Consider the following 26,878-nt stretch of genomic DNA (forward strand, 5'->3'; position numbering starts at 1 on the left):
ATTTAAGTCGAACCTGTAACTAGGCCACTCAGGAACATTCAATGTCATCATGGTAAGCAACTCCACTGTATATTTGGCCTTGTGTTTTAGGTTATTGTCCTGCTGAAAGGGGAATTTGTCTCCCAGTGTCTGTTGGAAGCAGACTGAACCAGGTTTTCCTCTAGGATTTTGCCTGTGTTTGGCTTTTTCCTATTTATTTTTTATTCCTAAAAAACTCCCTAGTCCTTGCCGATGACAATATGAAGAGTAGTACTCAGTGATGTGTTGTGTTGGATTTGCTCGAAACATAACATTCAGGACAAAAGTACATTTCTTTGACACATTTTTGCAGTTTTACTTTTGTGCCTTTTTGCAAAGAGGATGCATGTTTTGGAATATTTTTATTCTGTACAGGCTTCAGTCTTCTCACTGTCATTTAGGTTAGTATTGTGGAATAACTACAATGTTGTTGATCTATCCTTAGTTTTCTCCTATCACAGCAATTAAACTCTGTAACTGTTTTAAAGTGGAACTGACAGCATTTTTGCAACATGACATAAAATCTGTTCATATACACCTCCAGGAAGAATATTACACCTTTTTTGTACATTTTCTGACAAGAGAGATATGTTCATTATCATGTTTTCATAAATTCATAGTATGTTTGGGAATTACGTATAGTAAGGCGTTTGTGAAAATTCTATATTAATATAGAGTGGGAAAGCGGCCTCGCGTTTGGACAATTAATATACACTGCTGTAATTAAAACCAAATAAAACATCTGTCCTGTCTGGGTGCATCATAGCCAATCAGAGGTACAGTAGGCTTATATGCAAATAAGTCATTTGCCACACAGGCCTGCCATCATTCACTTTGAACTGGACTGTGTGTTTACAGGCAGTAGTAACAGCGCAACATTAGATCATTAGAACGCATTCACCAAAAGCGACAAAATACACCTGAATGGAGTTCTGCAAATATGTAAATACCACGGGAGTCCTCTTACATTTGCAAACTTCACAATCCTATTGATCGAACAACCATGAAAAGGGAGTCTCTCTCCCTCAGTTGCCTATGCACATCAACAACAACAAGATCAAAAACTAATGCTAGCCAGAGCGAGATGCGCTAAAATCGAACGAGGGAACAGTAGATTAAGCCTCTCAAACTAGTTTGCCGTCAAAATTGCACTGATAAACAATGGGGAATAGTGGCCTGCTCATCCTTCTGCACCTTGCCTGCAAATGCATGCTTGCCCCAACTCCACGTTTTAACAACTGAATGGGAACTTGCCTGCCTGCCCGCACATTTGATCGATACCAAGTACATTTGATTGACAACTAAGAGATATGCTAACTGTGGATAAAGTGATTCACATTTCTTGCTCGCTAACCAAATGAACCTGCAGCATCTCTAGCTGTAGCCAAAGAAAAACGATATGAGTGGAAAAAGTCGGTCACTCACCCACTCATCCAATGACATGTCATCCTCCCAGCAGCTAGCTAGCTAACATTAGGCTCCGTGTTTTTAACTTGCTAAATAAATAGCTAGTTACATAAATAGATAGTCTAGCCAAGGGGTGTCAAACTTGAAAAAACACAAAGAATTCACGGACCAGACATAGCCTATTTGTTTTTACAATTTTTTTTTGCAACTGCGACCCAACCTGGCCATTGTTTTATTTGAAAAAATATGGCCCTTGATAATGTTCACTTATGTACATACAGTAGGATGCATTTTAACATATTAAAACAAAAGAGATAAATAATATTTGTCCAGCCTTTGCTGCTATGCTACAGTAGCAGATATGCATAATATGCTGTGACCCAAATCAAAAAGTATTTATTAACTCCAAATAACAAAAACTTAGCTATAGGTTGTTGTAACTTTGAAACTTAAAACATGTTTTTCATTTGCACTGGGAAAGGGAAAGGGGGATATCTAGTCAGTTGTACAACTGAATGCCTTCAACTGAAATGTTTTTAACCCAACCCCTCTGAATCAGAGAGGTGCAGGGGCTGCCTTAATTGATATCCACGTCTTCGGCGCCCGGGGAACAGTAGGTTAACTGCTTTGCTCAGGGGCAGAATGACAGACATTCAGTTTCTTGGAAGTTGTGGGAACGTACATTTTTTGATTCCCATTGGTTCTGGGAACGAAGCCATACGTTTCCTGACCGTTAAAACAGAACGTTTTTTAAACATTCTAAAAACAGAAATGATCATTTTACCTTTTCTGGGAACAAATATTTTTCAGTTGCTGGGAGGTTCTGAAAATGTTTTACTATGGTTCCCTGAATGTTTTCCTGGGAGGTTTTATTAATGTTCTGAGAACTGAAATTCTAGGTTATTTTAAGGTACTGAGAAAATTCTGTTCTGAGAAAATGTTTCAATATGACTTTTAATAACACTGCTAGTTTAGTTTTTATTAACTGTTTTGAACTCCAAGCATAGATTTATTGTGGCACAGCGTCAGTGAGATTCAAAACGATGATCTTCTGTTTTCTATCCATGGAATTAGTCCACTGCACCACCAGAATGGAAGTAGCATGCCATGTTTTTTTTTACTCATACAAAGCTGTTCAGTTTAGTCTATTCAAATTGACCCAATTTCAAAGAAAACAAGCACTCTTTAAGAACCAGGTGAGGCCTCCCGGGTGGCGCAGTGGTCTAGGGCACTGCATCGCAGTGCTAACTTCGCCACCAGAGTCTCTGGGTTCGCGCCCAGGCTCTGTCGCAGCCGGCCGCGACCGGGAGGTCCGTGGGGCGACGCACAATTGGGCTAGCGTCGTCCGGGTTAGGGAGGGTTTGGCCGGTAGGGATATCCTTGTCTCATCGCGCTCCAGCGACTCCTGTGGCGGGCCGGGCGCAGTGCGCGCTAACCAAGGGGGCCAGGTACACGGTGTTTCCTCCGACACATTGGTGCGGCTGGCTTCCGGGTTGGAGGCGCGCTGTGTTAAGAAGCAGTGCGGCTTGGTTGGGTTGTGCTTCGGAGGACGCATGGCTTTCGACCTTCGTCTCTCCCGAGCCCGTACGGGAGTTGTAGCGATGAGACAAGATAGTAATTACTAGCGATTGGATACCACAAAAAGGGGGGAGAAAATGGGATAAAATTTATAAAAAATAAAAATAAAAAAAATAAAAAAGAACCAGGTGTGGCCAATTAGTGGAACGGCCAACACACCTGAACACACAACATAGAGAAAGTTTTGTTGACGCTGAGAACGGAATGTATGTTTTTAAATAACATTCTTTGAATGTTACTGTTTTCTTATATTTTTTATGGAATGTCTTCTTAATGTCCTGTGAACATGACTTTAAATAGAACCGTGAGGAAACCTGTAGAAAATGTTATGCTCAAGTACTGAAATTCCCACAGAAGATTGTTGTCTCTTAACGTTCTCTGAACATTACTTTAAATTTAACCACGAGGAAACCTGTAGGAAACGTTCATTATGCTGAAGCACCGAAATTCCCACCTAATAAACATATGTTTCATGTTATGTGCTAGCTTGGTATCCTGCACCATTCACAGAACTTTGTGGGAAGGTTGTATGCAAAATAACCATAGAACAACCTTGCTTTCACCAAGATCTAAGAAACATATGGTTCTTAGAACGTTATGTGCTAACTGGGGTGTGTGTGTGTTGTCCTCAGTGTATCAAACATAAATAATTAAGAGGGCATTATAAGCAAATCAAACCAGCAGATCCAGTCCTCTCAGATTAAGTGATGCTTCCTTATTACAACACACTTGAATTATGGGGTTGTTTTCCACCTAATGACTGTAATTAGTACAGTGACTCACTACTATGGCCACACGTACGAACACACACACACACACACACACACACACACACACACACACACACACACACACACACACACACACACACACACACACACACACACACACACACACACACACACACACTGCTCTGGATATACTGTGAAAATCAAGACAGACACACGACAATACTCTACTATAATATATTTTCAATCTTAAATATGTTTATTTTATTCTATGTTGTTTCCAGCTCTCATATCTGCTGGCTGCTGCACCAACACCTGTAGGAGTGTGAAGATTTGGGACAGGTGAGACATACAATACCAGTCAAAGTTTGGACACACCTACTCATTCAAGGGTTTTTCTTTATTTTTACTATTTTCTACATTGTAGAATAATAGTAAAGACATCAAAACTATGAAATAACAAATATGGAATCATGTAGTAACCAAAAAAGTGTTAAACAAATCAAAATATATTTTATATTTGAGATTCTTCAAAGTAGCCACCCCTTTCCTTGATGACAGCTTTGCACACTCTTGGCATTCTCTCAACCAGCTTCACCTGGAATCCTTTTACAACAGTCTTGAAGGACTTCACACATATGCCGAGTACTTGTTGGCTGCTTTTCCTTCACTCTGCGGTCCAACTCATCCTAAACTATCTCAATTGGGTTGAGGTCAGGTGATTGTGGAGGCCAGGTCATCTGATGCATCTCCTTCTTGGTCAAGTAGTCCTTACACAGCCTGGAGGTGTGTTGGTCATTGTCCTGTTGAAAAACAAATGATAGTCCCACTATGCACAAACCAGATGGTATGGCGTATCGCTGCAGAATGCTGTGGTAGCCATGCTGGTTAAGTGTGCCTTGAATTCTAAATAAATCACTGTCAGTGTCACCAGCAAAGCACCCCCACATCATCACACATCCTCCATGCTTCACGGTGGTAACCACACACGCGGAGATCATCCATTCACCTACTCTGCGTCTCACAAAGACATGGCGGTTGGAACCAAAAATCTAAAATTTGGACTCATCAGACCAAAGGACAGATTTCCACCGGTCTAATGTCCATTGCTCGTGTTTCTTGCCCCAGCAAGTCTCTTCTTCTTATTGGTGTCCTTTAGTAGTGGTTTATTTGCAGCAATTTGACCATGAAGGCCTGATTCATACAGTCTCCTCTGAACAGTTGATGTTGAGATATGTCTGTTACTTGAACTCTGTGAAGCATTTATTTGGGCTGCAATCTGAGGTGCTAATGAACTTATCCTCTGCAGCAGAGGTAACTCTGGGTCTTCCTTTCCTGTGGTGGTCCTCATGAGAGCCAGTTTCATCATAACGCTTGATGGTTTTTGCGACTGCACTTGAAGAAACTTTCAAAGTTCATCCAGATTGACTGACCTTCATGTCTTAAAGTAATGATGGACTGTCGTTTCTCTATGCTTATTTGAGCTGTTCTTGCCATTATATGAACCAGGTATTTTACCAAATAGGGCTATCTTCTGTATACCAACCCTACCTTGTCACAACCTAACTGATTGGCTCAAACGCATTAAGGAAAGAAATTCCACAATTAACTTTTAACAAGACACACCTGTTAATTGAAATGCATTCCAGGAGACTAGCTGGTTGAGAGAATGCCAAGAGTGCAAAGCTGTCATCAAGGCAAATGGTGGCTACTTTGAAGAATCTAAAATCTAAAATATATTTTGATTTGTTTAACACTTTTTTGGTTACTACATTATTCCATGTGTGTTATTTCATAGTTTTGATGTCTTTACTATGTAGAAAATGTAGAAAATAGTACAAAATCAAGAAAAACCCTAGAATGAGTATGTGTGTCCACACTTTTGACTGGTACTGCACATACAAAGGCATGCACACACACAAAAACAAACACATACAGTGCATTCAGAAAGTATTCAGACCATTTGAATTTTTCCATATTTTGGCCTTAATCTAAAATTTATTGAATAGTTTTTTCCCCCTCATCAATCTACACACAATACCCCATAATGACAAAGCAAAACAGGTTTTTAGAAATTTTTGCAATTGTATTAAAAATAAAAACCGGAAATATTCCATTTACATTGGTATTCAAATCTTCTACTCAATACTTTGTTGAAGCACCTTTGGCAGCGATTATAGCCTCAAGTCTTCTTGGGTATGATGCTACAATACACCTGTATTTGGGGAGTTTCTCCCATTATTCTCTGCAGATCTTCTCAAGCTCTGTAAGGTTGGATGAGGAGCGTCGCTGCACAGCTATTTTCAGGTCTCTTCAGAGATGTTCAATCGGGTTCATGTCCGAGCTCTGGCTGGGCCAGTCAAGGACATTCAGAGACCTGTTCCAAAGCCACTCCTGCATTGTCTTGTCTTTGTGCTTAGGGTCGTTGTCCTGTTGGAAGGTGAACCTTCGCCCCAGTCTGAGGTCGTGAGCAGGTTTTCATCAAGGATTGTTATGTTATTTATTTTTATTTTACCAGGCAAGTCGGTTAAGAACAAAATCTTATTTACAATGACGGCCTAGGAACAGTGGGTTAACTGCCTTGTTCAAGGGCAGAACGACAGATTTTTACCTTGTCAGCTCAGGGATTCGATCCACCAACCTTTCAGTTACTCGCCCAACGCTCTAACCACTAGGCTACCTGCCGCCACAGGGAGTTTTCCAAAAGGATCTCTCTTTGCTTTGCTCCGTTCATCTTTCCCTCGATCCTGACTAGTCTCCCAGTCCCTGCCGCCGAAAAACATCCCCACAGCATGATGCTGCCACCACCATGCTTCACCGTAGGGATGGTGCCAGGTTTCCTCCAGACGTGACGCTTAGCATTCAGGCCAAAGAGTTTCTTGGTTTCATCAGACCAGAGAGTCTTTCTCATGGTCTGAAAGTCCTCTAGGTACCTTTTGGCATGGCTTCCATCTGGTCACTCTACCATAACGGTCTGATTGGTGGAGTGCTCTTCCATTTAAGAATGATGGAGGCCACTGTGTTCTTGGGGACCTTCAATGTTGCAGAAATGTGTTGTTACCCTTCCCCAGATCCGTGCTTCGACACATTTACCACAGGTGGACTCCAATCAAATCACATATTTTCATGAAAGTGAAACTTAAGTAAATACAAAAAAACTAATAAAGAATAAACGAACCGTGACGACAATTCAGTGCGAACAGGCAACTAAACATAAACAATATCCCATCACCCACAGGTGGAAAAAATGCAACTTAAGTATGATCCCCAATTAGAGACAACGACTACCAGCTGCCTCTAATTGGGAATCATACACAAACACCAACATAGGAAAATTAACCTGAACCCCACATAGAAATAATAAACTAGACTAAACACCCCTAGTCACGCCCTGACCTACTCTACCATAGAAAATACAGTCTTTCTATGGTCAGGACGTGATATATAGCTTTCTTTAACTTTGAAAAGGTGGAGTAGGTTGTGTAGACATGTAGGAAAAAAATTGAATATAATCCCTTTTTAGATTTAAGTTTAACGCAGCAAAATGTGAAGAAAGTTCAATGGGGTGTAGACTTTCTATAGGCACTGTAGCTTGTTGTTGATGTTGGCCAATCAAGGTGACAAAGAGGCTCAATGTGTAGCAAGTGAAGTGAGAGTTCGCTAATGCAATGCAAGATGGAATAAAATTATGGGATTTAAAGTTCTCAATGAGAAGGAGTAAGCTACAACGAGCAACCAACAGGTAAGCTGTTGTTTTATCTGAAAGGGGTTGGGGGAAAAGCGCAGCATGTAGCCTGAATTAGCCTAGCTAGCTATAGCAGCAGTGCTCAGGTAAAAAAACGTAAGTAAAAAAATAACATGTATTTACAATATCCGGATATCTGACAGAAATTACTATTCGAATAGTGAAATTATTTAAAACCCCCATCCCTAACGCGCGCGCACACACACATGGCAACTTGCACGAAACATGCATATACACAGTAATGGTAATACCCATTTTCCCCTCTTGTCTTTCAGCTTTGATGCCTCCTGACCCCGACAAGCCTCCATCATACATGCTGCAGTGACCAGAGCCCCTAAAGAGAGAGAGAGGGGGAGAGACAGAGAGAAACACTAGAGAGAGAGGTGCAGTAGAGAAAGAGAAAAAAAGAGAGAAAGAAAGACCAAAATAAAGGTTGAAAGACAGTGTCTTGATGAGGGCGACTCTCCCACTTCAGCCATGCTCTTTCTTAATGTCAGATAGAGGAAACACGGTAGTGTGGTTGCCAAATTAATATAACTGTCAGTGAATTTTATCTCTCTGTTGCCAACAAAATAGTCCTACCTCCTTTGATAAAAAAGCCTATGAAACAGAAAGGAACAAGACTTGTCGGCCATAGGCCCTTTACAGACCAACACATGCTCTCCATAATGCATTACAGTACTGTGTTCCCCTTTCAGCTTTGTGTGAAGTTCCAACCAGTGTTACAGTACAGTACATAAACCTTGTGTCAAAGTTCAACTGAGAAGATTGTATTATATTGGCCTCTTATTATACATCTACAAATGTAAACACCAGCTAATATGACAATGGTTGTGGAGAGAACATAACAAAATCCTAATCTCAATTCATGTGATTTGTGAGGGGTCACTTACACACACACACACACACACACACACACACACACACACACACACACACACACACACACACACACACACACACACACACACACACACACACACACACACACACACACACACACACACACACACACACACACACACACACACACACACACACACACACACTTTATTACTAACAGACTGTACCGTATAACCTCTAATCCCTGTGACTTTTTAGATTTTTGGTGACAGAACTAAGATAAGTCAAAAGTAGTGTATATCTGCTTAGTTTTCTATATATAACAATGATAGTATTATTTTTGACCTACTGGTCTTATTATATCTATAAATATCATATCAAGAGATGTATGTCTAATATAATAAAGTGTCTTTATGTAAAATACCTAATCCAGAGAGACTTGTCTTCTGTTTGGCCCCACACACACACACCATACACTGACGATAGGTGTGTTTGTATTTAGGAGTGCATGGATTCATGTTAAGGATGAAGAAAATTACTATTTCACCCCAGCAGAAGGAACGGCAACAGGTATTCAGCAATTATGCGCTTAACTCGTCGATCCAGGCACAACACAGCAGATAGAAGCTCATGATGATCAAGCTCACCATTCCGCTTGACCGAAGAGACCTCCATGATATTCACAGGCTTATCTGATCAATATCTCTCTATAGTCAGCTTGTGTCTGTGTGTTTTCGTAACACTATATTATACAGTAAATATATAGATTTTCCTCTGGGTTGCTGCCATGGGAAATGGTCTAACATTATTTATTTACTCAAATGGCATCAGATCAAATCAATTCTAATAAGAACCACCCTCGCAGTTAGAAACACATATACATCTCTACACTTTCCCAACCAACATACATACACTCGCAAAGGAAGCATACACACTAAGGAAATCACACAAAGGAAAATGTTTTATTTTCATTGTACACAATTATCTTACAAACACACACCTGTGTGTGGGGTAGGCGAGGGGAGTGGTGTGCTGATTAACATTAACTCTGTCAGCAGGGCGGAACTGCAAACCTACTCCTGTGATTGTCTGAGTTCTCACTGCAATGCACCAGTAGTGGGTCCTACTAGGGTTGCCCTCACTACTGCCTGCAAGCTGTGTCTCTGTGTCAGCCTACCTGACTAAACACACTGTGTCTGTCTATCCGCCTGTACTTACTTTGACATGTAATGTCAATGTAGGCTGGGAGGGCTGAAGAGGATGGCTTATATTTCATAACTGCAGTATTGTTCAAATAAAATAACACAATTTGTAGGAACTGGGATTGTCTAATTAGCAACATGCCTTCGCTAGCACGTTGATACCTGGTGTGTGTGCTTGTGTGTGTGACTGTGACTTTCTGTGTGTGTCTGATTCTGCACGTGTGTGTGTCTGTGTGCGTGTGCATGCATGGAGATCCCTGGGGATTTCTCATTATAGAAGAACTACGTTGTTTTTTCAAGTCCTAAACATCCTACATTTGATCCAGGATAACAGTCACACACTAATGTCAGAGCCTAGGGATTTGGGAATCACATTGCAAAGTCCTGGATTTGCAATGGATTGTTCCCCTTCATTGTTATTCCCTGTTCCCTGTAGGGAACGGTCTGTGTATAAATCAGTAGTTCTCACTAGGGATTGAGTAAAGCAGCTTTTTCTTTGCCTCTATTGTCTCTCTCCGTCAGTTATGTGACACACAACACCTGGAAGTCTACCTGGGGTGCGTTCAACGTTTGCTACGTTGCGTGGCGGTTTGTACTGAAACCACATTTTCCCAAAACGGTCTTCAACAGCATTTGAGGTATGTTTTCTCCTGTTTGGTGGATGTAGCAAGGTGCGGCCTGATCAATATGGTTGTGACCATCTGAAATCGGCAAACACACCATATATAATCACCATCTGGGACACCATTGTCACATTGACCACGTTTACATGCACACCAATATCCCGTTTGTAACGTCTCTCATCGGAAGGCATGGACCAAAGCGCAGCGTGGTAAGTGTTCATGATATTTTATTTCTCAAAAAACACTTGAACAAAATAACAAAGTGAAAAACCGAAACAGTTCTGTCAGATGCAGACACTAAACAGAAACTAACTACCCACAAACACAGGTGGGAAAAAGGCTGGCTAAGTATGATTCCCAATCAGAGACATCAATAGACAGCTGCCTCTGATTGGGAACCACACTTGGCCAAAAACAAAGAAATAGAAAACATAGAAATAAAGAAACTAGAATGCCCACCCTAGTCACACCCTGGCCTAACCAAAATAGATAATAAAAACCTCTCTATGGCCATGGCGTGACACCGTTATTATTCGGGATACTCAAGGATTCTGTTTTTGAGTTGATGCATATAAACATCATATCTGTCAGCGATTGGGTGCAGAGATGTAGCGGAGTCAGGCGCAGGACACAGTTTAGAGTTAAATAAGGAACATGATATGGGAATTGAAACCAGGTGTGTGTAATACAGACAAAATGAAACGAAAATGAAACATGGATCGGTGGTGACTAGAAAGCCGGTGACGTCGACCGCCGAACACCACCCGAACAAGGAGAGGGGCCGACACCGGCCTCGGGACGACCCGGAGGACGGGACGCAGGGCGATCCGGGTGGAGACGGTGAAACTCCTGTAGCAATGAAGGATCCAGGATGTCCTCCACCGGTACCCAGCATCTCTCCTCCGGGCCGTACCCCTCCCACTCCACGAGGTACTGAAGGCCCCTCGCCCGACGCCTTGAGTCCATGATGGCTCGTACGGTATACTCCGGGACCCCCTCGATGTCCAGAGGGGGCGGAGGAAAAGGCACATGGAACGAGGGGTTAATACGATAATCAGGGGGAAGTTGTATCCTATTACAAACCTCGTTCAGTCTCCTCAGGACTTTAAATGGCCCCACAAACCGCAGACCCAGCTTCCGGCAGGGCAGGTGAAGGGGCAGGTTTCGGGTCGAGAGCCAGACCCGATGCAGCCTCACTGCGGTGGCGGTCGGCACTCGCCTTTTGCCTCCTGACGGCCCGCTGTAGCCGCACATGGGCAGCGTTCCATGTCTCCTCCGAGTGCCGAAACCATTCATCCACCGCAGGAGCCTCAATCTGGCTCTGATGCCATGGTGCCAGGACCGGCTGATAACCCAGCACACACTGAAACGGTGATAGGTTGGAAGAGGAGTGGCGGAGGGAGTTTTGGGCCATCTCCGCCCAGGGGATGTAAACCGCCCACTCCTCCGGCCGGTCCTGGCAATAGGACCGCAGAAACCTACCCACATCCTGGTTGACTCTCTCCACCTGCCTGTTACTCTCGGGGTGGAAACCTGAGGTAAGGCTGACCGAGACCCCCAGGCGTCCCATAAACGCCCTCCAGAGTCTAGACGTGAATTGGGAACCCCGATCAGAAACTATATCCTCAGGCACCTCGTAGTGCCGGAATACGTGGGTGAACAGGGCCTCTGCAGTCTGTAGAGTCGCAGGGAGACCAGGCAAAGGAAGGAGATGGCAGGACTTAGAAAACCGATCCACAACGACCAGGATTGTGATGTTACCCTGCGACGGTGGAAGATCCGTCACCGATAGGTGTGACCACGGTCGTTGTGGAACGGGAAGGGTTTGTAATTTCCCTCTGGGCAGATGTCTAGGTGCCTTGCACTGTGCGCATACCGAACAGGAGGAAACATAAACCCTCACGTCCTTAGCTAAAGTGGGCCACCAGTACTTCCCAGCAAGGCAGCGCACCGTCCGACCGATGCCAGGATGTCCAGAGGAGGGTGACGTGTGAGCCCAACAGATCAAACGATCGCGGACATCAAACGGAACATACAGACGCCCAGCTGGACGCCCAGGGGGAGTGGGCTCTGCACGTGACGCCCGCTTGATGTCCGCGTCCACCTCCCATACCACCGGTGCCACCAGGCGAGAAGCTGGAATTATGGGAGTGGGATCCGTGGACCGCTCCTCTGTATCATACAGCCGGGACAGTGCGTCTGCCTTAACGTTCTGGGAACCTGGTTTGTAGGATAGGGTGAAAACAAAGCGGGTGAAAAACATGGCCCACCTTGCCTGGCGAGGGTTCATTCTCCTCGCCACCCGGATGTACTCCAGATTGCGGTGGTCAGTCTAAATGAGGAAAGGGTGTTTAGCCCCCTCAAGCCAATGCCTCCAAGCCTTCAGAGCCTTGACAACAGCCAACAGCTCCCGGTCCCCCACATCATAGTTTGGCTCCGCCGGGCTGAGCTTCTTCGAAAAAAAAGCACAGGGGCGTAGCTTCGGTGGCGTACCCGAGTGCTGAGACAGTACAGCTCCTATCCCAGCCTCGGACGCGTCCACCTCTACTATGAATGCCAAGGAGGGATCAGGATGAGCCAGCACGGGAGCCGAGGTAAACAGAGCCTTCAGGTGACCAAAAGCCCTGTCCGCCCCAGCTGACCACTGCAGTCGCGCCGGTCCCCCCTTCAGCAAGGAGGTAATGGGAGCCGCTACCTGACCAAAGCCCCGGATAAACCTCCGGTAGTAGTTGGCAAACCCTAAGAACCGCTGCACCTCCTTTACCGTGGTTGGAGTCGGCCATTTATGCACGGCTGAAACGCGGTCATTTTCCATCTCCACCCCTGACGCTGAAAAGCGGTACCCTAGGAAGGAGACGGACTGTTGGAAGAACAGACATTTCTCCGCCTTGACGTATAGGTCATGCTCCAACAGTCGACCAAGCACCCTGCGCACAAGGGACACATGCTCGGCGCGTGTAGCGGAGTATATTAGAATGTCATCTATATACACCACTACACCCTGCCCGTGCAGGTCCCTGAAGATCTCATCCACAAAGGATTGGAAGACTGATGGAGCATTCATTAACCCATACGGCATGACTAGGTATTCATAGTGCCCAGAAGTGGTACTAAATGCCGTCTTCCACTCATCCCCTCCCCGGATACGCACCAGGTTGTAAGCGCTCCTGAGGACCAATTTTGTGAAGAAGCGCGCCCCGTGCAAAGACTCTGTTATACTGGCGATGAGAGGTAGCGGGTAACTGTATTTTACTGTAATCTGATTTAAACCTCGATAGTCAATACACGGGCGTAAACCTCCATCCTTCTTCTTCACAAAAAATAAACTCGAGGAGACAGGTGAAGTGGAAGGCCGAATGTATCCCTGTCCCAGAGATTCGGCAACATATGTTTCCATAGCCGCCGTCTCCTCCTGTGACAGAGGATACACGTGACTCCTGGGAAGTGCAGCGCCTACCTGGAGATTTATCGCACAATCCCACTGTCGATGGGTTGGTAATTGAGTCGCCTTATTTTTACAGAAGGCGAGTGCCAAATCGGCATATTCGGAGGGAATGTGCATGGTGGAAATCTGGTTTGGACTTTCCACCGTAGTGGCCCCTAAGGAAACACCTACACACCTCCCTGAACACTGACAGGACCATCCTTTGAGAGTCCTCTGTTGCCACGAAATAATAGGATCATGAGAGGCCAACCAGGGAAGACCCAACACAACAGGAAACGCAGGAGAGTCGATCAGGAAGAGACTAATTCTCTCCTCGTGACCCCCCTGCGTTATCATAGTAATGGGAGCTGTGACCTCCCTAATTAGCCCAGATCCCAAAGGACGACTATCTAAGGCATGTACAGGGAAGGGAACATCAACAGGAACAATAGGGATCCCTAATCTATGTGCCAAGGAGCGGTCAATAAAGTTCCCAGCTGCGCCTGAATCTACTAGCGCCTTATGCTGGGAATGCGGGGAAACTCAGGAAATTCTATAGGTAACCACATGTGTGCAACAGGGGACTCTGGGTGAGTTGTGTGCCTACTCACCTGGGATGACCCACCAGTGCTCCGCGGGAGGCCAACAGGTTATCCAGCCGGATAGACAAGTCCACCAGCTGGTCCAGGTTGAGAGTGGGGTCCCTGCAGGCTAGCTCCCTACAAACGTCCTCTCGTAAACTACACCTGTAGTGGTCGATCAGGGCCCGCTCATTCCATCCCGCACCAGCGGCGAGAGTTCTGAAGTCCAGTGCGAACTCTTGAGCGCTCCTCATCCCCTGTCTCAGATGGAACAATCGCTCTCCCGCCCTTCAGGTGGATGATCAAAAACTGCCCGGAAGCGGCAGGAGAAGTCCTCGTAATCATCCAGAGTCGGGCCTTCCCTTCCCCAGATGACGTTGGCCCACTCCAGGGCTTTTACAGTCAGGCAGGAGATGAGGGCGCTCACTCTCTCGCGTCCCGGAGGGGCCGGCTGAACAGCTGTCAGGTAGAGCTCCAGCTGGAGTAGGAACCCCTGGCACCCGGCAGCTGTTCCGTCATACGCTCCCGGGAGCAAGAGCCGAATCCCACTGGGTCCTGACAAAGGAGGGGTGGACATCGGTGTAGGTTGAGGTGCGGGCGGAGGTGAATGTGGGATTTACAGGAAAGCCTCCTCTCTCCCATCTGTCCATTGTTTGCAGCACGCGATCCATGGCTGTCCCGAGACTTTGTAACATAGTCGCGTGCTGCTGGACTCGCTCCTCTACTGGGAGAGAAGGGCTGGCTGCACCTGCTGACTCCATTTGAGTGGTCCGTGATTCTGTCAGCGATTGGGTGCAGAGATGTAGCGGAGTCAGGCGCAGGACACAGTTTAGAGTAAAACAACTGAGTTTACTCAATAAAACAAACAAGCAATATTCCAATAAGGAAAATACAAACTAACACCTACAACAACCACTAAGACACCAACAATCACAGACAGAACAGAAAGGTATGCCAGAGGGTTAAATAAGGAACATGATATGGGAATTGAAACCAGGTGTGTGTAATACAGACAAAACAAAACGAAAATGAAACATGTATCGGTGGTGACTAGAAAGCCGGTGACGTCGACCGCCGAACACCACCCGAACAAGGAGAGGGGCCGACTTCGGCGGAAGTCGTGACAATATCCTGTTTACAATCATCCGAAAAAGCTTGTATCCCGGTTATGAGAAACCCGTATAAGATGCCTGGGATATGCTGATCTTAGACCGGATACTGTGCCTTGTAAACATCTTACCCTGTTTACTGTTGTTTTTTGCGGTCTCCGCAAGTCCAATTTTACATATAATGGGTGTGGTGTGATTATGTTTTCATCTGATTGTCAAACATATCACTTCAAAAAGTAGGCTACCTGCGCAGTTCCATCCACCATAGTAATTTCATAATAATTGATTTTGCTGATACTCCGTACTGGACCATATAGCCTACTGGCCACATTTTTTTTGATAGGCCATTTGTTAGTCAAATATAGGTATATTGAACAAAAATATAAATGCAACAATTTCAAAGATTTTACTGAGTTACAGTTCAAATAAGGAAATCAGTCAATGGAAATAAATTGATTAGGCCCTAATCTATGGATTTCACATGACTGGGAATACAGATATGCATCTGTTGGTCACAGATACTGTACCTTAAAAACAATGGGCGTGACAATGGGCCTCAGGATGTCTACAAGGTATCTCTGTGCATTAAAATTGCCATCGATAAAATGCAATTGTGTTCGTTGTCCGTAGCTTAAGCTTTCCCATTACATAACCCCACCACCACCATGAGACACTCTGTTCATAACGTTGACATCAGCAAACCGCTCGCCATACACGTGGTCTGCAGTTGTGAGGCCAGTTGGACGTACTGTCAAATTCCCTAAAACGATATTGAAGGTGTCTTATGGTAGAGAAATTAACATTACATTATCTGGCAACAGCTCTGGTGAACATTCCTGTAGTCAGCATGCCAATTGCACGCTCCCTCAAAACTTGAGACATCTGTGGCATTGTGTTGTGTGACAAAACTGCACATTTTAGAGTGGCCGTTTGTCCACGGCACAAGGTGCACTTGTGTAATGATCATGCTGTTTAATCAGATTCTTGATATGCCACTCCTGTCAGGTGGATGGATTATCTTGGCAAAGAAGAAATGCTCACTAACAGGGATGTAAATTTTTTTCTTTCTTTTTTTGGGGGGGGGTCTTTTAAATCAGCTCATGATGAGACCAACACTTTACATGTTGCGTTGATATTTTTCTCATGCAGCTTCTCTTCTGTCATAAGTTGTTGCCCTAGAAGACTAAATAAAGTAGTGCTCACCAGAATAATGTCTTACATTTATAGAATGAATGCGGTTAACACTGGTAAAGTTGTCTGTTTCTTTTAGGGACCGGGGATAAAACGCAATAACTCCAAAACAGTGGAAAGATTGGTCCTGTGCAAAATGTCCAAATGTCATCAGCTTGACCGGTTTTAAGGAAATGAAAGGCGAGGAAACTATGAAACACGTTTCTGATAAGACTTCAGTTCATCTTGGGTGCATAGCTGCAACCTGCTCTCAGAATATTTCATATTATTCTGTATGTAAATCCAAGATGCTCCATTTAGTATCATATGTTACGTTTAGTATGGTATGTATTAATTTGTGGATGTCTATCATCCATTTCATATGATGTTACGGAATTTGCAAAACGTACAATATGTTGCGAACTTGCTAAATTTATGATATGTGACGAATACAGTACCAGTCAAAAGTTTTGGACCCACCTACTCATTTCAGGGGTTTTCTTTATTTTTACTATTGTCTACATTGTAGAATAATTATCAAGGCACAAGGCGAGACCCAAATGCAGACACAGGAGGATATGGTTGGAGTCTTACAATGTTTATTAATCCAAAGGGACAGGCAAAAAGGTCAAAACCAGATCAGAGTCCAGGAGGTACAAAGTGGCAGACAGGCTCGTGGTCAAAGCAGGCAGAATGGTCAGGCAGGTGGGTACAAAGTCCAGAAACAGGCAAGGATCAAAACCGGGAGGACTAGAAAAAGGAGAATGCAAAAACAGGAGAACGGGAAAAATGCTGGTTGACTTGGAAACATACAAGACAAACTGGCACAGAGAGAGAGGAAACACAGGGATAAATACACTGGGGAAAATAAGTAACACCTGGAGGGGGTGGAGACAATCACATGGACAGGTGAAACAGAACAAGGCAAGACAATAATAGTGAAGATGTCAAAACTATGAAATGACACATATAGAATCATGTAGTAACCAAAAACATGTTCTTTGTACACAAGTACCCTCAATGGACTCATTCATTAATTTGTTTTATGAAACATTACAGATGGCTTCTACTGCAATTAATTTGGTTAATTTTGCAGCTTTGGGGTTGGTTGGTTGAATAATCATGGTAATATTTCCTTTAGGGCTCTTCAAAAATCAGAATACCATTTAAAAAAATAACAATATATAATATTTTATATATATATATATATATATATATATAGTACAGTCAAAAGTTTGGACAAACCTACTCATTCCAGGGTTTGTCTTTATTTTGACTATTTTCTACATTGTAGAATAATAGTGAAGACATCAACACTATGAAATAACACATATGGAATCAAGTAGTAACCAAAAAAGTGTTAAACAAATCAAAATATATTTTATATTTGAGATTCTTCAAAGTAATCACCCTTTGCCTTGATGACAGCTTTGCACACTCTTGACATTCTCTCAACCAGCTTCATGAGTTAGTCACCTGGAATGCATTTCAATTAACGTGTGCCTTGTTGAAAGTTAATTTGTGGAATTTATTTTCTTCTTAATGCGTTTAGTCAATCAGTTGTGTTGTGACAAGGTAGAGTTGGTATACAGAAGATAGCCCTATTTGGTAAAAGATCTGGTCCATATTATGGCAAGAACAGCTCAAATAAGCAAAGATAAATGACAGTCCATCATTACTTTAAGACATAAAGGTCAGTCAATTTCAATAACTTTGAAAGTGCGGTTGCAAGAACCATAAAGCGCTATTATGAAACTGGCTCTCATGAGGACTGCCACAGGAAAGGAAGACCCAGAGTTATCTCTGCTGCAGAGGATAAGTTCATTCATTAGAGTTACCAACATCAGAAACTGCAGCCCAAATAAATGTTTCACAGAGTTCAAATAACAGACACATCTGAACATCAACTGTTCAGAGGAGACTGAGTGAATCAGGCCTTCATGGTCAAATTGCTGCAAAGAAACCACTATTAAAAGATACCAATAAGAAGAAGAGACTTGCTTGGGGAAAGAAACACGAGCAATTGACATTGGATCAGTGGAAATCTGTCCTTTGGTTTGATGAGTCCAAATTTGAGATTTTTGGTTCTAACCGCCGTGTCTTTCTGAGACGCAGAGTAGGAGAACGGATTATCTGCGCATGTGTGGTTTCTACCGTGAAGCATGGAGGAGGAGGTGTGATGGTGCTTTGCTGGTGACACTGTCTGTGATTTATTTAGGATTCAAAGCACACTTAACCAGCATGGCTACCAGAGCATTCTGCAGTGATACAGCATCCCATCTGGTTTGGGCTTAGTGGGACTATCATTTGTTTTTCAAAAGGACACTGACCCAACACACCTCCAGGCTGTGTAAGGGCTATTTGACCAATAAGGAGAGTGATGGAGTGCTGCATCAGATTACCTGGCCTCCACAATCACCCGACCTCAACCCAATTGAGATGTTTGGGATGAGTTGGCCGCAGAGTGAAGGAAAAGCAGGCAACAAGTGCTCAGCATTTGTGGGAACTCCTTCAAGACTCTTGGAAAAGCGTTCCAGGTGAAGCTTCTTGAGAGAATGCCAAGAGTTCGCAAAGCTGTCATCAAGGTTACTTTTCAGAATCTTAAATATATTTTGATTTGTTTGGTTACTACATGATTCTACGTTGTATTATTCTACAATGTAGAAAATAGTACAAATAAAGAAAACCCCTTGAATTAGTTGGTGTGTCCAAACTGTTGACTGGTACTGTATGTAAAATGTATTATATTCTATGAATTCTAATTTGTTGTGGCTAACGTTAGCTTGGTGACTAGGTGGCTAGTGTTGTCTAGCTGGCTAAAGTTAGCTAGGCTAGGGGTTGGGGGTTAGGGTTAAGAGTTAGGTTAAAGGGTTAAGGTTAGGGGAAGTGTTAGCTGAAGGCTTAAGGTTAGGTGAAGGGTTAGCTAAAAGGGTTATGGTTAGGGGAAGGGTTAGCTAACATGCTAAGTTGTTGCGAAGTAGCTAAAAAGTAGTAAGTAGTTGAAAAGTTGCTATTCATCTAAAATGCTAAAGTTGTCCATGATGAATTTCATATTATACACCCACCCATCCACCCTGAATAACCAACCTCCTTTTGTTTTTGCCTGAAGTAACCATCTGTCTTATGTAACCATACCAAATGTAACATATACTAAATGGAGTGTCTCGGATTTCCGTACATAATAATAATATGAAATGCTCTGAGACCAGGTTGCTCTGTTACACCCTCCTTATGTTTTTGCCTTACATAACCTTCTGTCTTATGTAACCATAACAAACCTAACAAATAATACTATATCATTTGAGTGTCCCGGATTTACATTTACTATGTTACGTCTAGTCTATGAGACCAGGCTGATATTTTATGTGGTTGAAATACTGTCTGCTTGCATTACAGTGTGAAAGATAACACATTACACGCACATTCGCATTTTCTCAAGAGATGCTGAAAGAAATATATCATATTTCTCCACTTCTGTACCCGAGACAAAATAAACATTTGTTCCATACCTTTACTGCAAGAAATGCATAATTCTGCAGTAGTTAATATTGTATTACGCTACATGTGAGCAGTTATAGGCCTACAGTCGGTGTCCATATTTCAATTACTATTCCATTTAACCCATATATTAACTTTAATTAGGAATATTCTGTTTTTTCATGGATACGGGTATACTTGTTAGCGGGATATCAAAGGTGCATGTAAACGTTTTATCCCGAATAAGACCTTCAACGGGATATGAGCTACTATCCAGAGTACTGTGTGCATGTAAACGTGGTCAATGTCTTCAACTGGTTGTTCAGTACAGTACCGTTTCCACACACTGTTGAGTCATACTGACCTAGAAGTCTGAGAGGGGCTACTTACACAAATGTATTGTAAGACCCAAGGGCATACACAGTATACATTGTATTGTGTTTGACCCCTTACAGTAGTTATCTAAATGCAATTTGATCAAAGGGATTCTGGGTTATGTTTGATACATTACCACCATCTAAATATTTGCTTGTAAACTTGAAAGCAGGTAAATACTTGATGAAATCCAGACTTGTGAAATAATCACAAACGTGCATACACCCACAAACACACTCCTCTTTCTGTTGCGTTGTTTTGTAGCATGTTGCCCATGTTGTATCCAACCGCATCCCCACCCCCCACACACTTACATAACTCTGCCCAACCATGGGCGACATGACTTCATCACCATGGCAACAGACCTAAACTCTCAGACACTATTATGATTATCTGGGTTTCCACAGTTTTAAACTCTGTGTCTCAATGACCGTGCCTGTCTGACTCAGCGACCAGTCATTTTCAAGACGCTAAAAGGAACAATTGTCCAGACAGAGGATTAAGTTTGCGAATTTACGGTTTATTGACCCAACTTCACACAGGCTACTGTTTGGCCGTAGCCCACGCCAAATAAATGAAGGATACCCAATAAAACAACCGTGACCTTCTCTTGTGAAGGCCAGACGTAAGAGAGAGAACAATGGCTAAACCTGGACTTAACCTGCGGCAGCCAACCGCTCCAGCACACGCCGTAGCGCCCCCAGGGCTGACTGGAAGGAGCTGCCATGGGCCAGGATGTCATCGAGGTATACCAGACACTGCTGTCGGGGGATGCCATCCAGCACCCTGTCCATCAAACGCTCAAAAGTAGCTGGAGCGTTGCACAGGCCGAAGCACAGGACCTTGAACTGCCAGTGTCCTCTGTTAGTGGAGAACGCAGTTTTGGCTCTGGCCTCTGGGGAGAGGGGCACCTGCCAGTAGCCACTGCGGAGGTCTAGTGAGGAGAACCAGGAGGACCCCCTAACCAGGTCCAGCGATTCATCGATACGTGGTGTGGGGTATGAGTCCTTCCTGGTTACCTCATTCAGCCGCCTGTAGTCCACACAGAACCTCAGCTTGGCCCCTTAGGAACCATGATGACTGGCGCCGCACAGGGGCTGTCTGAGGGCTCGATGAAGTCTGCCCGCTGCATCTCCAACACAGCCTTGTCTGTCGCCTCCTGGCGTGCCAGCGGGATATGGCGGGGACGCATCTTGATGTGCCGAGCATCACCTGTGTCGATCTCATGCTGCACCAGATGAGTCTGACCCACCTCTTCCTCAGTCAGCGCAAAGCTGTCTCTGATTTCAAACAGCAACTGCCACAACCGTTCCTGCTACTCAGGGTCAAGACCAACACAGTTCCTTCCCCAAATCTCCCTCACTGCAGACAGTGTCCTCTCCTCTCCCATCTGGGGTAGCTGGGCTGGGGGGGCGTGGCCTGGGCTCATGGAGGAATGTGTCGTGGAGGTAGCTGGGGGAATGTAACACACAGCCGTAGGTGACAGAGGGGCTGGGAAAAAGTCACACACAGATGTGGGGGGGGTCTCTGCTGCTTTAACTGTTGGAGTAAAGGTTTTTTTGGGTTGAGTGAATGTGACATTGGGGGGGGGGGGGGGGGGGCATGGTGACTGCCGGCCCTCCCTGGAAGCTCAGTGTGCCCCCATTTAGCTCTAACTGGCAGCCTGTGCTCCTAAGAAAGTCCAACCCCAGGATACAAGGGTCTTGCACCCACACAGGATGACTCACAGACCTGCCCCCTACTGTCAGAGTCATTATTCCCTTCCCTTTCATGGGTGCCAGCTCACCTGTGACTGTGCAGAGCTGCACAGTTGTGGACTCAAACTGAGTCCAACCTGGCACAATATTCGGCCTCACCAGGGTTACTGTGGACCCAGTGTCCACCAGGGCAGAGCAGTGCACCCCTTCCACAGTGACAGGGACATGACAAAAGTCCCCAACACAGGTCCGGCCCACCACAACAACAGGCTCCATCAGCTTGCCCTCGTCTGCTTCTGGGGGAAGTGGAGCCTTGCTTACCAACAAGGAAACAGACAAACTAGAATGCCCACCCAAATCACACCCTGACCTAACCAAATAGAGAAATTAAAAGGCTCTCTAAGGTCAGGGCATGACAGGCCAAGGGGCCAGACGGATTACCAGAATGCGTACTTAGAGCAGTTGCCGAATAGCTGGAGAGTGTCTTCACTGACATTTTCAACCTCTACCTGACCGGTAATACCTACATGTTTCAAGCAGATCACCATAGTCCCTGTGCCCAAGAATGCCAAGGTAAAAGACTATCACCCCATAGCACTCACATCTGTAGTCATGAAATGCTTTGAAAGGCTGGTCATGGCTCACATCAACTGAATCCTGGTTTTCCTGACCGGCTGCCCCCAGGTGGTGAGGGTAAGCAACAACACAATCACCACGCTGACCCTCAACACGGGGGCCCCTCAAGGGTGCGTGTTTAGTCCCCTCCTGTACTCCCTGGCCACCCACGACTCCAACACCATCATTAAGTTTGCTGACGACACGACGGTGGTTGGTCTGATCACCAACGTCGATGAGACAGCCTATCGAGAGGAGGTCAGTGACCTGGCAGTGTGGTTCCAGGACAAAAACCTCTTCCTCAACTTCAGCTAAACAAAGGATCTGATCATAGACTACAGGAAATAGACTACAGCCTCAGCTCTTCAAAAAGTTATACAGCTGCACCATTGAGAACATTTTGACTGGCTGCATCACCACTTGGTATGGCAACTGCTTGGCATCTGACCGCAAGGCGCTACAGAGGGTAGTGCATAGTGCAGTACATCGCTGGAGCCGAGCTCCCTGCCATCCAGGATCTCTATACCAGGCGGTGTCAGAGGAAGGTCCTACAAATTGTCAAAGATTCCAGCCATAGACTTTCCCTCTGCTACAGCACAGAAAGCGGTACCGATGCACCAAGTCCAGAACCAACAGGACCCTGAACAGCTTCTACTCCCTGCTAAATAGTTAGTTAAATAGTTAACCAATAGCTACCCTGACTAGCTGCATTTACTATTTTTGCACTAACTCTTTTGACTCATCACATACGCTGCTGCTACTGTTTCTTATCTATTATGTTGCCTAGTCATTTTATCCCTACCTATATGTTCATATCTACCTCAATTACCTCGTACCCCAGCACATCAACTCAGTACTGGTACCCCGTGTGTATAGCCAAGTTAGCGTTACTCATTGTTTATTTATTCCTTGTGTTATTATTTTTTTTCTCTCTGTATTGTTGGGAAGATCCCGTAGGTAAGCATTTCATTGTTAGTCTACGACACTTGTTGTTTATGAATCATGTGACACATACACTTTAATTTGACAATTTGAGATAAAAAATATTTATTTATGAACTACATTTAAATAGAGTTTGAATTCATCCAATGAGCACTTCGACTTTACTTCGTTCCTTAATTCCCGACCTAAAAAAGGAAGTCAGAAGAATCTACATTTTATCTCAAACTTAAATAGAAGAGTTTCATTCCAAAATGCAACAGTACACAGTATATCCATTTTCAGAAATGGTTAATTAGCTTATATTGTTTAAAAAATGACATAAGAGACTGGTGTGTTTTGTCACTATCTATTCATGGTATGTGGTTGTTCAATGACAGATATGTATTTGTTAAAAATCACTTGATGGGTTAATTTCAGAGAGATACGGTTGAAGTCGGAAGTTTACATACACTTAGGTTGGAGTCATTAAAACTTGTTTATCAACCACTCCACAAATGTCTTGTTATCAAACTATAGTTTTGACAAGTTGGTTAGGACATCTACTTTGTGCATGACATAAGTAATTTTTCCAACAATTGTTTACAGACAGATTATTTCACTTATAATTCACTCTATCACAATTCCAGTGTGTCAGAAGTTTACATACACTAAGTTGGCTGTGCCTTTAAACAACTTGGAACATTTCAGAAAATTATGTTATGGCTTTAGAAGCTTCTGATAGGCTAATTGACATCATTTGAGTCAATTGGAGGTGTACCTGTGGATGTATTTCAATGCCTACCTTCAAACTCAGTGCCTCTTTGCTTGACATCATGGGAAAATCAAAAGAAATCAGCCAAGACCTCAGAAAATAAATTGTAGACCTCCACAAGTCTGGTTCATCCTTGGGAGCAATATTACGTTTGTAATCGCAACAAATTATCTGCTCAGACCCCAACCAAGGAGCATCAAAAGTCATGCTATAAATTCTCAGACAACACAAAGATTCCTTGATGCCCTTCCAGACTCCCTCTGCCTACCCAAGGACGTCAGAGGACAAAAATCAGTTAACCGCCTAACTGAGGAACTCAATTTAACCTTGCGCAATACCCTAGATGCAGTTGCACCCCTAAAAACTAAAAACATTTGTCATAAGAAACTAGCTCCCTGGTATACAGAAAATACCTGAGCTCTGAAGCAAGCTTCCAGAAAATTGGAACGGAAATGGCGCCACACCAAACTGGAAGTCTTCCGACTAGCTTGGAAAGACAGTACCATGCAGTATCGAAGAGCCCTCACTGCTGCTCAATCAACCTATTTTTCCAACTTAATTGAGGAAAATAAGAACAATCAGAAATGTATTTTTGATACTGTCGCAAAGCTAACTAAAAAGCAGCATTCCCCAAGAGAGGATGGCTTTCACTTCAGCAGTAATAAATTCATGAACTTCTTTGAGGAAAAGATCATGATCATTAGAAAGCAAATTACCGACTCTTTAAATCTGCGTATTCCTCCAAAGCTCAGTTGTCCTGAGTCTGCACAACTCTGCCAGGACCTAGGATCAAGAGAGACACTCAAGTGTTTTAGTACTATATCTCTTGACACAATGATGAAAATAATCATGGCCTCTAAACCTTCAAGCTGCATACTGGACCCTACTCCAACTCAACTACTGAAAGAGCTGCTTCCTGTGCTTGGCCCTCCTATGTTGAACATAATGAACGGCTCTCCATCCACCGGATGTGTACCAAACTCATCCTCAGTAATAAAGCCTCTCTTGAAAAAGCCAAACCTTGACCCAGAAAATTAAAAAAACTATCGGCCTATATCGAATCTTCCATTCCTCTCAATTTTTTTTGAAAAAGCTGTTGCACAGCAACTCACTGCCTTCCTGAAGACAAACAATGTATACGAAATGCTTCAGTCTGGTTTTAGACCCCATCATAGCACTGAGACTGCACTTGTGAAGGTGGTAAATTACCTTTTAATGGCGTCAGACCGAGGCTCTGCATCTGTCCTCGTGCTCCTAGACCTTAGTGCTGCCTTTGATACCATCGATCACCACATTCTTTTGGAGCGATTGGAAACCCAAATTGGTCTACACGGACAAGTTCTGGCCTGGTTTAGATCTTATCTGTCAGAAAGATATCAGTTTGTCTCTGTGAATGGTTTGTCCTCTGACAAATCAACTGTCAATTTCGGTTTTCCTCAAGGTTCTGGTTTAGGACCACTATTGTTTTCACTATATATTTTACCTCTTGGGGATGTCATTCGAAAACATAATGTTAACTTTCACTGCTATGCGGATGACACACAGCTGTACATTTCAATGAATCATGGTGAAGCCCCAAAATTGCCCTCGCTAGAAGCCTGTGTTTCAGACATAAGGAAGTGGATGGCTGCAAACGTTCTACTTTTAAACTCGGACTAAACAGAGATGCTTGTTCTAGGTCCCAAGAAACAAAGAGATCTTCTGTTGAATCTGACAATTAATCTTGATGGTTGTACAGTCGTCTCAAATAAAACTGTGAAGGACCTCGGCATTTCTCTGGACCCTGATCTCTCTCTCGACTAACATATCAAGACTGTTTCAAGGACAGCCTTTTTCCATCTACTTAACATTGCAAAAATCAGAAACTTTCTGTCCAAAAATGCTTTTGTTACTTCTCGGTTAGACTACTGCAATGCTCTACTTTCCGGCTACCTGGATAAAGCACTAAATAAACTTCAGTTAGTGCTAAATACGGCTGCTAGAATCCTGACTAGAACCCCAAAATTGGATCATATTACTCCAGTGCTAGCCTCCCTACACTGGCTTCCTGTTAAGGCAAGGGCTGATTTCAAGGTTTTACTGCTAACCTACAAAGCATTACATGGGCTTGCTCCTACCTATCTTTCCGATTTGGTCCTGCCATACACACCTACACGTACGCTACGGTCACAAGACGCAGGCCTCCTAATTGTCCCTAGAATTTCAAAGCAAACAGCTGGAGGCAGGGCTTTCTCCTATAGAGCTCCATTTTTATGGAATGGTCTGCCTACCCATGTGAGAGACCTCAACCTTTAAGTCTTTACTGAAGACTCTCTTCAGTAAGTCCTATGATTGAGTGTAGTCTGGCCCAGGAGTGTGAAGGTGAACGGAAAGGCACTGGAGCAACGAACCGCCCTTGCTGTCTCTGCCTGGCCGGTTCCCCTCCACTGGGATTCTCTGCCTCCTCCACTGGCTTACAGGTGCTCTTCCATGCCGTCGCTAGGAGGGGTGCGTCACTTGAAAGGGTTGAGTCACTGAAGTGATCTTCCTGTCTGGGTTGGAGCCCCCCCTTGGGTTGTGCCGTGGCGGAGATTTTTGTGGGCTATACTCGGCC

The 26,878-nt window shown here is 44.1% G+C and overlaps 1 protein-coding gene across 4 annotated transcripts in view; it reads left to right on the forward strand.

Moving 5' to 3' along the window:
• ccdc85a (coiled-coil domain containing 85A) overlaps positions 1 to 26,878 on the forward strand; it is a 64,897-nt gene that overhangs the window by 30,769 nt on the left and 7,250 nt on the right. The window contains exons 3-4 of one of the 4 annotated variants that reach the window (XM_071380584.1): positions 4,016 to 4,073; positions 7,752 to 8,747. The exons of 2 other annotated variants lie outside the window; for them this stretch is intronic. In XM_071380584.1, coding sequence (XP_071236685.1) covers positions 4,016 to 4,073; positions 7,752 to 7,767 — 74 coding nt within the window. In that variant the 3' untranslated portion in view covers positions 7,768 to 8,747. Of the gene's footprint in view, positions 1 to 4,015; positions 4,074 to 7,751; positions 8,748 to 26,878 lie in introns of those variants that run through there. One more of the 4 variants, XM_071380585.1, reaches the window with a different exon arrangement.

Source organism: Salvelinus alpinus, chromosome 32, assembly GCF_045679555.1.
Source record: "Salvelinus alpinus chromosome 32, SLU_Salpinus.1, whole genome shotgun sequence".
NCBI classification, from domain to species: Eukaryota; Metazoa; Chordata; class Actinopteri; order Salmoniformes; family Salmonidae; genus Salvelinus; species Salvelinus alpinus.